At 42.0% G+C, this 15,869-nt stretch overlaps 1 protein-coding gene across 1 annotated transcript in view; it reads left to right on the plus strand.

The window, feature by feature from the left end:
- The window catches only part of VMP1 (vacuole membrane protein 1), a 98,133-nt gene extending 89,401 nt beyond the window's left edge, over positions 1-8,732 (plus strand). Inside the window, 3 exon segments of the mRNA XM_023756741.1 lie at positions 5,293-5,351; positions 5,354-5,394; positions 6,386-8,732. Of these exon segments, the coding sequence (XP_023612509.1) occupies positions 5,293-5,351; positions 5,354-5,394; positions 6,386-6,529 (244 nt within the window). The 3' untranslated portion in view covers positions 6,530-8,732.
- The last annotated feature ends 7,137 nt before the right edge of the window (positions 8,733-15,869 follow it).

Raw genomic sequence — 15,869 nt, forward strand, 5'->3', positions numbered from 1 at the left:
CTTACAACCTTACTAGGAACCCATGTCAGACAGTATGTTTTCTGGAAAGCCAGGGAAATGTACATGATCACATTAATGCTAAAATCCTCAAAAAAGTGGTTAAGAAAGGAACAAAGCCTATATTAAATACAAATTTACTTTATTAATTCCCATTTAATTCTCTTAAGCATTTCAGCTGCTTAACTTTTATATAGGCCCTGTGTAAATAGAGCTAAGCCATAAGACAAATTAATTTTTTTAAGATCATGTTATTTCTGTTATTAAGCACTGTGCCCGGTTTTATGATGACACATAGTAACAAAATACACACCTGGCTGGAAAAATCCAAACAGAATCAGAATCAGGGACAGGAAAATTTCCGGTCTTCCAATAGCAAGTCCCAATTTGATGACTATCTGTACGATGAAAAAGAGATTCAAAGTAAATCACATGGTGTGTTGCTTACTAGTATACTAGTATTTGGTGAACCTAGTTTGAAAGTTACACAATTTGAAAGGAGTCCCTTGAAAATAGGAGGAATCATGAATTTTTGGAATGGGTGTGTGCTTAGGACTAACCAACAAATGAAAATGTAAGCTTTGTTGAAAAACTAGAGCAGTGATGGCGAACCTATGACACGCGTGTCAGAGGTGACACGTGAACTCATTTTTTTCGTTGATTCTTCTTTGTTAAATGGCATTTAAATATATAAAATAAATATCAAAAATATAAATCTTTGTTTTACTATGGTTGCAAATATCAAAAAATTTCTATATGTGACACAGCACCAGAGTTAATTTAGGGTTTTTCAAAATGCTGACACGCCGAGCTCAAAACGTTCGCCATCACTGAACTAGAGTAATCACACCACCCACTCTCCATGCAGCCTCTGCCGATTGTGATCTTCATCTGGAAGGTTTTCTGAGTTTTGTGGGTACAGAGAATAATGCAGACCTTCCTAATGGACCAATATGAGGAGAATTAAAAATACAGATTTCTGTCCAGCTGGTGTGGCTCAGTGGTTGAGCATCGACCTATGAACCAGGAGGTCATGGTTCAATTCCCAGGCAGGGCACATGCCAGATTTTGGGCTTGGTCCCCAGTGTGGGGCATGCAGGAGGTAGCTGATCATTGATTCTCTCTCATCATTGATGTTTCTATCTCTCTCCCTCTCTGAGATCAAAAAAATATGTATTTTAAAAAATGCAGATTTCTTATCGGATAAGTGATTTCCAGAAGCAGAGTCACATATGTATTAAAAACTATTTAAATATAATAGCTTTTGTTTGCATATTCAGTCAGGGCCCTTGACAGAATTTTGTGAAAAGTTTGTCTTGTTTCTGTTTTAACACATCCTTAGGTATGTAAAAGCACAGCAAATACTGTTCCCATGAAACCACTCTGAGCTCTGGCTGGGTTTGGACTTCTGTGGGTTTTTTCCTTTACTTTTTTCCTGGACTTTTGTTTGCATTTTCTTAGGGTTTTTTGTTTGTTTACTTTCCTTTATTAAAATCCATAACAAAAGTTCAAAAATTGCCATCAGATTAATTTGTTGGAAATTTATTTTTTCATGAGTTATATTATCTGAAAAATGTGTGTGCCAGGAATATAAATTTTCAAGATATTACTATCACAAGGCTTTTTCTACCCACCATGTTGAAGGTTTACAGCAAGGATAAGCAGATGAGATCAATTTCTGTTTCTTTTCTTTCTTTCTTTTTTTCTTTACTTTATTTACAGCTTCCTCACTGAGAGAAAGTGGCTATTTACAAGGCTAAGTGAAGCATATTTTAGTCCAACAGTTGACTGTAAAATAGGTCTGTGTGTTGGTTCTCCTTCTATTAATATATTCTTCTGTATCACAAAACTGTAAGAACTTTGCATTTACTCAGCACACAAAGGACTTCCCCACTCCCTGTGGGCTGAGATGAGAGTTCCCGGCCAAGTGCACAGGGTCTCTGAGTTGAACGGCTTTCAGAGAGTGGCATTTAAGCTATTTCCTAAGCCAACTACAAAAAACACCCAACTGTACTGCAGGTTACTCCTCCAGCTGCCGCCCCACTCCCATATATGCCTTAAATTAACCTTTAACCTTAAATGTCAGAATGGACTCTCACTTTTGTCTGCTGCTTGACTATAACTGGAAAGATGAAGCTGTAGGCTGGCATTATTATTTGTCTTAAATGCATGTTAATAGTGACAGCTGTGGTTTCAATTTTTATCTAGTCCATTACTAAATGTAGTGTTGATTAAGAAAACCCTAGTATAAGAGTGCCTTGTATAAGCTGAGGCATCTGCTCTACGCCGTGGTTTGTAGAGATAGAGAAATGAAAATAAAACTAAAATTTTGATTGATATATAAAGTGGATTAAGAGGAATCTGATAATTGGTTATATAACACTTAAAACCAAAATATGTTAACTTTTTTAAGGTTTATTCAGATCATGTGGCATCTGTTCATAATGGTGATTAATATGTTGCTATGAAAACTTTTAATTTCTCTATTTTCAGCTATTTTCCGAGTCTCTTATGAGAAACTGCAGCTCCTACCCCACCACCAAGAACTCTCCAAAGCATAGTAATACCATAGCAACTTGAAAAATTAATCTCAGCATCAGCCCAAGATAATTTTTTTTTTTTTTTGCCCAAGATAATTCTTGGAAAGTTGCCTATCATGTAAATATATAAAGACATATATTCTCCATCAGGTAAAGTGGATTTCCAATGGCAAATTATTTATCTTTCCAAATTCTTTTGAATGATTGCCAGGCACGCCCGCATTTTTCTCAGCAACAAAAACAAAAAATTAGACCATTCCTCGCATTTGGTTCTTAATTTTCTCTGTAAATAATTACTTGACCCTGGATCCCAAGTATGATTTGAGGCAAATTGTAAACCATATTTGTGCTCACTTCCATTCAGAAGGTAGAGGTCTGGAGAAAGACCAAGGCACATGTAATGGCCCAGCTGATGTGGCTCAGTGGTTGAGTGTCGACCTGTGAACCAAGAGGTCATAGGTTCGATTCCTGGTCAGGGCACATGCCCAGTGGGGGGGAGGGGGGAGGGTTTAGGAGGCAACTGATGTTTCTATCTCTCTGTCCCTCTCCCTTCTCTCTCTCTAAGATCAATAAAGGTATATTAAAAATAATTTTGTAAAAAAGACACATGTAATGGAATCCAGCACCTGGAGGACATCAAAAAGGGAATTTTCAAGCCATTTCTTATACACCCTAGCTGTTTAAATTAGCATACAATCATTTCAGCCTTTCTAAATGAAAGTTTTTTTCACATTTTAAAAAATTAAATAATGGCTTGACTTGGGAAATGACATAGGTATTAAGTGTGAATGAACCAATTTCTGAAGGAAATGTCTTATAAATCTGCAGTCTTCAAAGCCAGTCTGTATACTTCACTAGAATTGTTCTCTTTTGTATTCATGTGGTTTGTTTCAAGTGTAAATGGTGAGGTATTTGCATTCCCTTTGCATTATATAAAGAACTACCCAAGGAAAATCTCTCTTTTTAAAGAGAAAATTTGAGTACTATTGTTGCCCCTTCTTGTCAGAATCAGCAGTAATAAACAGAAACAGCTCAGACTCAGCTCTTCTGGTTTATCCCACTAGTGCAAGGCCACTTGAAACTCAATGACAGTGGACACATGATGCAATATACAGATGCTGTAGTATAGAATCGTATCCCTTAAACCTATGTAATTTTAATAACCAGTGTCACCCCAATAAATTCAGTTTTTAAAAAAGTCAGTGAGAGAGAGACTGGGACTGTAGGTTAGGAGACTTGCCCTTCTCCATCTCAGTGTGGGTCTCCTGGTCTAATCAGTGCAGCCGGAGCCTCTACTGCATATGTCCTTTCAGGGTTTTTTTAACGCAGCTTCACTATTCGTAAAGGACAGCTTCACCCCACCAATCGCTCTCCTTCAGTTCCTTTGGAATATGTCTCTGTACTCCCAAAAATTAAGTATTGATTTTAAATTATTTTGTTCCCAAATCAGTGTGTGTGTGTGTGTTGAATCCCCATAATGATTCTAAGTCTCTTGTGGGCATGGACTACTCTCCCCACCCCCCATAGCACCAGTTACAGTGTTGGACACAAAATAAGGACTTCATTAAGTGTTTGGTGGTTTATAATTAAAAGGAATAAAGAAAAGTGTCAGCCAGGAGTTATATATTTGTTAGCTTCCGGTAAATAGCAAAAAATTTCTCTTCCTTTAGTCCTCTGCTTTTTATTACAGAAAGCAGCAACTGAATTGTTCTAGAAATTAGGTGAAGTTAATCTAATAGTTGCTGAAAAGGGAGAGCATTGGCCACATGTTGAAATACCTTTTGCTGGCCCGGGAAAGAGATTGGGTGCGTTTACCTTTTGGCCCTATTAGGCTGATGGGAAAATAAGGGGACAGAAAAATAGAGATGTTTGGTTTTCTAAGTTGCCCCAAGTTACCATTTTAAAAACCGCCTGCAAGCATTTCTGAAACGGGAGTCCGGTAGTTACAGTCACCAAACCGGTTTAACTGCACTGCCTCCCCTTGTTCTGGGTGAGAGGGAGCTCCGAGTACATAAGCTTATCAGCGATCACTATCCCAATCATCTGAGAACAAGTTGTTTAGTAATGTACCGCAGTTTCTGTGCAAACCAGCTCCCATAAACCATGAAGTGATTCAAGGTTCATAGTTCCTTCTTTGTTCCTTTGTTAATCACTGACTTCTGACTAGTGGGAGGTGCCTCCCAAATTTGCTAATGCATTCTTTTTGGGAAGGGATGACGCACAGATTGTCCTAATAAGGACTTAGATTGAGAAAGTACCGCCCCCTCGGAGAAGATGGGACAAGTCAGAGAGAGGGCGGGCAGTTTCTTTTTCAACTGGGGATGACACAAGCATAAGTCATTTCCTTATTAATCGGTTCAAACCAGTTCTTACAGGAACTGGTGGTGATAAATGTGGGACTTCTCAGAAGTCATTCATTTTATTCTTTGTGCCACACCAGTGAGCAGCCTCCGCCGAGCTGGCCTCACTCTGAGGATGAGCTCTTCTGCTAGAAGCAAGGAGCTGAGCGCCTACTCTCTCCCAGACGTGTTGGTGGGAGAGACTTTTCTCCTTTATGGGGTTGTTACAGGATGAATTTTTATCCATAAAAAGAGTTCTCAAGACTTCACCAGCTCTGCTGATAGTTCTACTTGTTTTTTCTTTCTACCAATCCCTGCTTTTTGAATCCAGGCGGTAAGTGGATTTTTCCTTAACATTTTTCCTTCTTTTCTTCCCAAATGTACCTTTTTCCTTGGGGTATTGTCCCTGCCTCCAGTGCTGTCCCCGGCATAGGTCCATCTCTGCAGAAGCCATTCCAGGAGTACCTGGAGGCCCAGCGCAGAAGCTTCACCACAGGAGTGAAATGGGCGCACCTCAGGTGAGACTCCCCCTCTTCCCCGCCGTGCGCACGGGGCTCACTGCATAGGCACAGATAGAGTGAGGTTTGTTTGCAAGTCTCCCTCACAGACGTTGAGGCTCCGTGGTCTCTACTGGGAAATTTGTCTAAATCAGAACATGTAACTTCTGTTTTGTGCATCTCCCAAAGTCAAGGCTAGGGCTAGTGGGAAATAATAGATCTGTTATGTAGAATGAGTTATTGCCTTGATCTTAAATTATTTATTAGGAAGTATACTTTCTGAATGGATTTAAAAGTTGACATTTATAGCTTAACAAAACTGAGGTCACTGGAACATCTCCCTTCATTTTTGCACTATTTTTCTTTTCAGAGGTGGGAAAATAATCATTTTTTAATAAATCAAGGCTCTTACTATAGCCGAACATAAAAACTTTAACTTAAGTTAAGCCTTTTCTGTGACAAAGGGAAATGACTAGAAGAAGATGAGTAAGCAGTAGCCTGAGATGGGAAACTTGAAGGAAGCACAGTTGGGTTGTTTTGTTTGTTTGGTTGGTTGGTTTTGGATGGCCTTGCACTCTTTATGTGGCCCTGTGCTCCCCTCAACTGACCAAACATGATTTCAGAAACAGATAACATTTATGTTTTAAAAGCTGCTCCCAGTCCTGGAACAAGAATATATAACTCCCTTGACACTGCCCTGTACAAGTGTCTGCAGACTTTATTCTTATGTAGTAAGAGATAAGGGATGGCCTCAGAGTCGCCCCATTCTGAACCATATGCATCAACATGGACTTTATAGCCAACAAAGTGAAATCTTAATAACTGGGTGTAAAAGGGCCCAAATGTCTATTTCAGGGTAGAGAAACATGAGACTTTTCATCTTTAGACTTTTTATAGGCTATAGGCTCCCATGATCTCATTAGTTTTTTTCTAAAACATTGTAGATGACCCCCGTCTTACTACTGAAATGATAAAGTGTTTCTTGTGGCTTATTCTGCATTTCTTCCTGCAGGGAGAAAACTGGTTGTCCTGGATGTTCGAGAAGTTGGTGATTGCAATGGTGTGTTACTTCATCCTGTCCATCATTAACTCCATGGCACAAAGTTATGCCAAAAGAATCCAGCAGCGGATAAAATCAGAGGAGAAAACTAAATAAGCAGGAAAAGTTTTTAACAGCAGGAACTAGAATGGATGGGTTCTGCCTTAATTGGGAGGACTCCAAACCAGGAAAAAAACTTCCCTTTTCCATCCTGTTTCGATTTAACTTTTTTTTCCTGAAAACAATTTAGTCCATAATTTGCACTGACATACTTTTCCTTTGTGTGTTAAGGTAAGGTGTCCACCCTCAATTCAATTCAAGCTGTATTTTATGAGGGTGGAATGGGATGGTCAGCAGCAAACTTAACAGAAAATGGCCTTCTATTTGTTACTTTCAAAAGGCCCACATAGTACAATTAAAGAATTCCAGACACCACAAAAAAAGTTCTTAAGTATGTTAACTATGTCAAGCTTTTTAAGCTTGTCACAAATGACTGCTTTGTTTTTCTAAATCATCAAAATGTATATAAATATTAGACGGGATAACAGTCGTGCATGTCTATCATGGTACAATTTAACCTGCCATCCTGCCCAGCCCTTCCTCCCCCACCTACCAAAAAAAAGGCCATTTTATGATGCGTTGCATACCCTCTTGGGAAATTGATCTTTAAAATTTTGAGACAGTATAAGGAAAATCTGGTTGGTGTCTCCGGAATGAGCTGACACCATTTTTTATTCTGTATATTTAGAATGAAGTCATGAAAAATCTTTATAAAGACCTCTTTGATCATTCCACAATTGTGTTCGTTTTCTTGAGCGTTTTGGTTTTTTACTTCCTAGTAGCTTCTACCAACTGACTGACAGCCTTGCCAAATCCACCTACAACCGTAATGTCTTAAGCCTTCGTTTATTTGCATGAAAAGAGACAACATCCATTTTTGTTGCTGGAATTGGGCAGCTAGCTGCACCCCGGTGAGATGGTGCCGTAAGGACGGGTGTCATGAGGGGATTTCTTGAATTGTGAAAGCAGTAGAGATGGTAGCATGCAAGTCAAAGAACACGGGAGAGAGAAATTACTCATTTAAAAAAACTACACTTTTCTCATGTGTTAATTTTAGCTCAGCATGTGCTCTGTTTTAACAGAAATTTACTTTTATATGTAACTTAATTTTCTTGTCCTTTTCAGTTTTGTTCTTATGTGATGTTTCCTTCGGGATGTTTCAAGTTAAACTTGGTCATTTTGTTTTGCTTGAGAGGGAAATAAACAATTTCACTTTCTTCCTTTAGGAAAATTGCTACTGACATTATGTTGAGAGTAGAATTGGGTTTAAATCTCAACAGGCCAGAAATGCCTGGTTTGTTTGATCAAATCCTGCCTGAATGTCTGCTTGTTTTGCCTCCCGTCGTGACATCTCCATGGCCGTACCACCTTGTCGGGTAGCTTATCAGACTGATGTTGACTGTTGAATCTCATGGCAACAGCAGTCGATGGGCTGTCTGACATTTTGGTATCTTTCATCTGACCATCCATATCAAATGTTCCCATTCAAACATCACCCAAAATCATGGTTAATGATAAAAAACAAAAACCTCTGTCCTTATGTCCAGTGGCACTTTGAGTCTTCTATGCCATGATATTGCATAGTCAGAAGGATTTTATGGGAAAATTGGGATAGTCTCCATGACCACAGCTAAGTAAATAAAGCATAAGCAACCTGCCTTGTGGGTTTTGAAAAGGTTGTTGATCATTTTTTTCCATCCAGGGACTTCTAGCAGTGTGACTGTTGCCTTACTTAAAGAGCAGTGCCCCAATGGCTTTATTTTAAACAGATTCACATTAAAATCATAATTTTTAGATTCTTTAGGGTTAGTGTAAGTTTCTAAGTTAGCTTCTGGTTGTGTTTCATCTGTTTCACCTGCATTTTACTTGGTGTTTGTCTAAAGAGAGAAAAGAGGAAAGCAAATATGAATGGTGCCACTTGTACTAAATCTTTGGGCTTTATTGGTCAATTTATTTCAGGGTAGGGGATTAGAAAAATGTGTCTTAGGCTGAAGGTCTGACTTAAGGGTGACCATTTGTTCACTCTCTCTCGAATGAAGAACAACTCTCCTTTCCTCACTGTGTGCTCAGGTGTGGCAGCCCTGAGGGTCCTGCTGGCCTTGTGTTCCGTGTGGATTTGTTCCTTTCTTAGATCAAAAGTGGATGCAAACAACTACATGATCCCAGAGACATACCTAGTTAATTCCAGCTGGTGAGAAACCAGAAACGTTGTAAATGGATGGTTTGATATTGCTGCAAATAAAGAAAAAGGGCCTGGGAATTCTGATTCCTTCTCTGTTTTGTTTAAGCCTCATTTTGTGCCTGAAATATCTACAACGTTAATCACTTCTCAACTCAGTGACTGTTGAGAATAGTCTACAACCCAATACAACCCAATGCCACGCATCAGCAGTTCACACTGAGGAGCACCTCACACCGTGTTTTCCGTGTTCTCTCTGAGTACATCATCTGGAGAGTGGGGCTTGAAAGCAGGGGAGGGTTTTACTTTCATTTGTATAATGGCCACTCTTCCCATTATCTAGAAATCCAGGAACAGCAGGGGCTGGGGAAGGTTCGGAAACGCACTGGTTAATTCAGTGTCTGTAGGAGCAAGTGCTCCTGTACAAACAAGCTCAGCCCACGTGCTGCCCCTGTGGCTTCAGTGGGACAGCGTGAGACTCATCTACTTTCAGAAAGTTTTTAACTCGGCCTAGATTTCATCTATTAAAAACTATATAGGTAGTTGGGTTGTCTGAAGGATTAAACTGCATAAAATGGAAAATACTGCCATAAATGTATGTCCCCAATTTTTAATTTAGCAAAGATAGTATTTGATACACATGCAAGAATTTTACAACATTCCGCTTACTCCAAAAACTTTTTTAAATGTTTTCAGTATATGCACCCTTGTTTTGGAGTAGATCTACTCTTTCTAAAGAAGTTAAATCCAAGGTACAAATTAAAGAGAAAAACACAAATTAATGAACTGATGACTTGCTTAACAAGACAAAAACCTTTTCAAATCTGAAAATAGGCCCCCAGCTAGCCTAGATGAGGTACAAAGCACCAAATATAAACTGAAATCATTGAAAATAACTTTCCTAACCCTCCCACCTTATAAATAAATATTGACAGCTTAGTTTTTTAATTATAAAGATAGTTAATCCTAATAAATCTGGAAGTTAGGGGGGGGGTGGATTACCAGCTTTTAGTTCCTTGTTAGAAACCCCACCTATATTAGTGAGAGTTGATGGGTGTAAATAGGTTTTAAACAGGGTTTTTTAAAATTTGGTTTGGTGGCAGGCGTGATCTTCCTCAATAGGCCTCAAAGTCACATTTCTGCTAGAAAAACACAAAAAGTTGTTCATTTTGTTCATGAATAATTAGTTATTAATGTGCTCACAAAAGGAGCACATTAATCAGGAGTTGAATAGCCATTTTTTAAAGCCAAGTAACTTTCCATCTCTAACTCCCATTGATCAGAGCTGTTCCGCCTTTCACGAAACATGGTAAATGAAACGCTGCAGCAAACTGGCATCCGAAGTGTTTTGTTCCTTTAGTGTTTTGTTCCTTTATTGTCGAAGGCAACAAGAAAGCACATAATGTACTTGAAAATTCTAGAAGCAGCTGAGTCATTAGTGTCTGGTCGTCAGGGGCTTGGGTTCCTGTCCCTCCCTTCCCAACGAGGCCAAGAGTTCACCTGAGGTAATGAGTTTGCCTTGGGGGTGAGGCCTTGGATTGCAGCAAATAAGCTACATGTATTTGCATATTTGCCCTGTACTCGCAAGAGGGATGGTAACAAAAACCCGTTCTGGGCAGATGCTTACTCATGGCCTTTAGAATTGCTTGGTGCTGGGATAGGCAGGTGCCAACTGTTTGCTCATTCTCTTTGACCGACTGGCCTTGCAGTTTGCTGTGTGGGTGTTGATACTCCTAAATTAAACACACACAAAACTGTTTTAGGTGGCCCCCGCGCTCCACCCGAACACCCTGGATTCATTTGAGATCTGAGGTTCTAATTCTGTAGTTGGGAGACCGGCCCAAACTGTGGCCCAGAGAGAGTGAGTCAGTTGTGAGTGGCTGGCTGACTATGTGGGAACAGAAACGAATGCAGTGTAGAGGGTTTGTCAGCCAAATCCACAAATGTGTGGCTTTTTGAAACATTGGACATCTGCTCCTCTTCATTCAAAACAAACTTGAAAAGCACAAGGTTGCTTGGCTCCTTGTTGCTTTGTGTCAGCAGTCGGTACCGCTCTCACTTGGAAAGCCTAGAACCGAAGTTAGAAAACTTGGAATCTTCAGGGCGCGCTTCAGAGAGGGTGGGACTGATCTGCCTCGGAAAGGGAAGGGAAGGTTTTACAATGCACAGTGTGGAAATCCCCTTCGGGGGTAATCAGCCCAGGTGTTCAACCCGTTTGTTAACCATTTCCCAGTGACTCAAAGGACACGAGGGAGGGCTTGGACACAGGCCAGCACTATTCCTACAATGCGGTCTTTATTTGCATTGGAGACCGCATTCCTGACATCTCCACGGCAAGGCTCTAGTCTCTTCTGGGCATCTAAGAGGGACCCCTCAGCCACCTACCTAAGCTGACAGTCATAGCCTTCTTTTGAGGGTTTCCCGGGAGGAGCATCTGCAATGTGCTTTGATGGCCTCCCACCCAAAGCTAGGCCGCTTTTCACTCCCCCCAACTAATGCCAAATACGGCATTTCCCTGTGTTGCCATCAGCCCCCTCTGGGCAACAGCGTGAGCAGCGTTTTCCTTCAGGCCACTTTCGACTGACTCAGCCCACTGTATTGCTTAATTGTGTCCCAGGTGGTTTCCTGTGGGGAAATGCCTTTGTGGAGGGAGGCAGTTTGGAGAAGGGATGGTTCTGTCTTTCCCTGGAGGTGAGGAACGACTGGTCCGGTCACTGTTGCTCGGCTTCTCACCAGGTTGTGTTGGAAACAGAGTACCTTGGGTTCCCTCCTCGTGTCACCAAGAACATGCGCTCACCTGTTTTCATTAGTTACAGAGATGAAAGTCAAAAATAATGAAAGGAGGCCTTTCTGTTTCATTTTTTAGTGCAGCTCGGCCTCCTAGTCACTCTCACTTGAATGAGGTCCTAACTAAGCCTCTTAAAACAGCCAAACTCTCTCTACCTAACCTCACATTGTTCGGCCATACTCGAGGCTCTTCAGACACCTCTGCCTCATCCTGCCCATTGCGCCAGCCCCTATCCATCCCCATGTCCGCTGTATGGTATTTTCTTTGTGCACAACCACACAACACCAGCAATCAAGATCCGCTCCCCAGGCCCCGGCTGGGTAACTCAGTTGGTAAGGGCGTTGTCCTGATTCACTAAGGTTGAGGCTTCAATCCTCAGGGCACATATAAGGAGCAACCCATGAATGCATAAATAAGTGGGACAACAGATCAACACCCCCCCCCCGCCCCCTTTCTCTCAAATCAACAAAGCAAAAAAGCTTAGCTCCCAGGAACCTCCTTCCACGCCCTGTACCAGGAAGTGGAGTGGACACTATAACTTGATTGTTTGCTTACGTTGTACCGGGCATTGTTTCAGTGCTGTCTTACGTGAATTGTATTTAATCATTAAATCCTTGTAAACAACCCCATGAGGAAATGAAAACAGCGAGATTCAGTAATTTGCTGGAGGAAGCAAGAAAGTAGCAGAGTTAGAACTCACACCGAGGTGTTCTGGCTCCTGGCCACTCAGTTCTGCAGAAAAGTCCTGGCTTCTGCGTTACTTGTTTTATCTTGTGATCACAAATAAACAACACAAAGTCGGGGCCACAGCCTGCAAAGTTGCTGTTTAAATGATGAGCGGCCTTTGTCCTTCCCTGGGCCGAGGGTTGGCAACGCCAGCTCCTGTGTGGGCAGGTTCCCAGAGTGGTGCTCGCTGTAATTATGATTACAAAGCCATTTCTATTCGTATAGACCTTTTTCCTTTTTTCAAAGCACTTTCACATCTTCAGTGTTATTTGATCTTCGTAATAACCCTATGAAATGGTTAGGGCCAGTAGTGGCATTAGTCCCACTCGAGGAGGGGGGGTTAATTCACTTTTTAAATCTCTCCTGGGTTAGGGCATTGTGGGGAAGAGACAAAGGTGTTGAAAAATGATATTCCTCCACGAGCTTCCAGTCTTCTTGGGGGTATTAGACATATATGCAGATAACTGCGTAGAGCGAGATCAATGCCAGAAGAAGAGAATTACTGAGTAGGAAGGATCCATCCCAAAAGGTTTCATGAGGATGTGGCATTTGAGTTGCCAGGAGAGAGGGAAGGTATTCTAATTAGAGAAAGCCCTGTGAGAGGCACTGGGAAGGAACAGGTGGGGACCATGTCAGGGGGGGGTAGGTAGAAGAGATAAGACCAGTGAGTCATCTACCTCCTGTTATTCTTGGCCTTAGCCCCATTTTGTTTCCTTTAAAGTAACTGCATAACTCATAACTGTTGTCTGTTTTCTTGTGTTTGCTCTGTTTCCTCCACTAGAACATAAAAGCCCCATAAAGACCGACACTATTGTGCTGTCCTTTGCATGCCCAGAGCCAAGCGCAGGGCCTGGCCCTCGGGAGGCTCCCAGCGAGTGTTTGCCGAACAAACGTTGCAATAGTCCAGGTGGAGCAACCGTGGAGAGTCACAGGCAGGCAGGAGGTGCTACCTGAGTAGGATCCAGGGTAGTCGGCAAAGACGGAGTAAAAGAGGTGGAGTGTGGCTGGTGGCTCAGTGGTTGGAGCGTCGTCCCGTACACCAACAAGGTTGCCGGTTTCATTCCCCGTCAGGTCAGAGCACATACCTAGGTTGCAGGTTCAATCCCCGGTTGAGGTGGGAACAGGAGGCAACCAATCGATGTTTCTCTCTCCCTTGCTCTCTCTAAAAATCAGTGAAAACACATCCTTGGGTGAGGATTCAAAAAAGAAGAAGAAGGAACCAGAGAGCCCTGAGAATGCTGGTGGATCACACTGAGCCAGGAGGAGGAGCAAGTTTGACGGAGAGAGACAGTTGTGTTTTGAACATTCGGGGGAGATACTGAGCAACAGAACAAACGGGGGAGGAGGGGGCCTTCCTATGGGTCTGTATGTCGGTTTTCCTAATTTCTAAACTCCTAGTGAATGTGCCGTCCACTAGACTGCTGTCACTTCTCCTTGTCAGACAAGAAACTGGACTTCCCTGGAGAATCCTCTAGAGCAGTGGTTCTCAACCTGTGGGTCAGGTCACGACCCCTTTGGGGGTCGAATGACCCTTTCACAGGGGTCGCCTAAGATCATTGGAAAACACATATATAATTACATATTGTTTTGTGATTAATCACTATGCTTTAATTATGTTCAATTTGTAACGATGAAATTGGGGGTCACTACAACATGAGGAACTGTATTAAAGGGTCGCGGCATTAGGAAGGTTGAGAACCACTGCTCTAGCGTAATAGGTCCCCTGTACTTTCCCAAAGTCAGGGGTGGGGCACATCCAGCCCACGGGGCCGTATAAGGCCCACAAAATCATTTGGTCTGGCCTTGCCAAGGCATTAGGGTTGAGTTAATGAAATGTTTGCGCAAACAGAGCAGGCTAATTAAGTTGATCATTTTGTATGGCCCTCGAATGATGTTATAAGTATCCAAATGGCCTTGGCAGGAAAAAGGTTCATAAGTGATCATCTAAGCCTTGACTGGTCCTTAGGCCCCACTGTTCTTGAAGAGATGGCCCCGGGGCTGGACCTTGGGCCGGAGGAAACGGCTCTACATTTCCTCTCCTCTGCTGTATCCTGCTTACTCAACTGGACAGATTGTCTGTCTTTATAAGGAGAAAAGTTTGGCAGAGTGATTTCCTGTATATTTCTGCTCGAGTCCAAGATTCCGGTAGTGCCAGCCTAGACAGTAGTGGCTGCCACCTAGAACCCAGATGTCATAGGTATTCCCAAGTGCGCACGAGGGCCTGCTCCCAACCGCCTCTGCCAAGCCAAAAGGCAAGATTGCAGTTTTATTGCACCTTCTAGAGCACGTGGTCAAGGCAGCTTTCCATCTGGCTGCTTTCGTGCTGGGGCTGTTTACATGTTTCAGTAAGTGACTTATCCTTATTGAAGTTGGCTGGATAGGAGTTCAGAATACATGACAGATGACCAGAATTATCCCATCACCAGGAGCACCGGAGTTCAGGAAAAACGAGGTTTACTTGTGCAATCATCCTCTGGTGGAAAGGAGGTACAAAACGAGAGGTACAGTTTTCAAAGCCTGAGGTGTCACTATTCCTGGTTTTCTGATAGAATCATGCCTGTCTGATAAAAGCATGTGTCGGGGCGTGCTTTGCACAAGTTAGGGGAATAAAATGAGGCTGAAAAATAGTGCTTTTAGGAAAATACAGATTTCAAAAAACATTTTCAGAATTTCAGCATTTTCTTCAAACGTAAAGAAGCTGAGCATAAACACATCCCCAGTCTCTGCAAAGGAGGAAGGACAAAGTTCTTTCATACACAGAAGCTTTCCTACTTCATACACTTCTTTTCAGGCTGCTCCCAGACTTGTATGTATGATATGTACTAGTCTTTTCTGTAGTAGGCAATGTTCATCATTAGAAGAACATGTTGAGATAATAGGGACCACAAAGTTATTCTTTAATTTCTCCCTCTTCTGCCCCCAAATGAACCTGGAGCATCCTGTAGTTCCTACAACCTTTTTTTTTTCTTTTAAATATATTTTATTGATTTTTTACAGAGAGGAAGGGAGAGGGATAGAGAGTTAGAAACATCGATGAACAAGAAACATCGATCAGCTGCCTCCTGCACACCCCCTACTGGGGATGTGCCCACAGCCAAGGTACATGCACTTGACCAGAATCGAACCTGGGACTCTTCAGTCCGCAGGCCAACGCTCTATCCACTGAGCCAAACCAGTTAGGGCTCCTACAACATTCTTATGTGACAGTTTATAGAACACTGATGCTGTTTACTACTCCACCTTCATTCCTCAGCCTGCCTTCAGGGGTTAACATCCCTTTAAAAATCAGTTATTCTATCTCTATATTGTTTTTAAGGCTTTGTTTTTTTAAAAAACTGCAAGCAAAAGAAATGCATAATACAAAAAAGAAGTAAATCCCCTGAGAAAGACACTCCCCAAAGAAAAGACTATGAAATCTGGTATGTACCCTATCAGTCCTGCTCAGAAATGCCCAGAGCCTCCTCTTCTTGGTCTTAGGGACCTGGCAGGGTGGGTGGGAGGGGGCACCACAGGGACAGACAGGACCATTGAGGCTTGTCTACCATCTATATCTTCAAGTTAGTGATAGTTGGCCCATCCCTGTCCTTACTGAACAACATTAAACATTAACATATAGACAAATCCATGTGTTTTTTCCATGAGGCCATTTCTGTCTGCCTCAGGTACGATAGAACATGTAACAGGAATTTAGGATTTAGGGCAGG

This window comes from Myotis lucifugus, unplaced genomic scaffold (assembly GCF_000147115.1).
Source record: "Myotis lucifugus unplaced genomic scaffold, Myoluc2.0 scaffold_99, whole genome shotgun sequence".
NCBI classification, from domain to species: Eukaryota; Metazoa; Chordata; class Mammalia; order Chiroptera; family Vespertilionidae; genus Myotis; species Myotis lucifugus.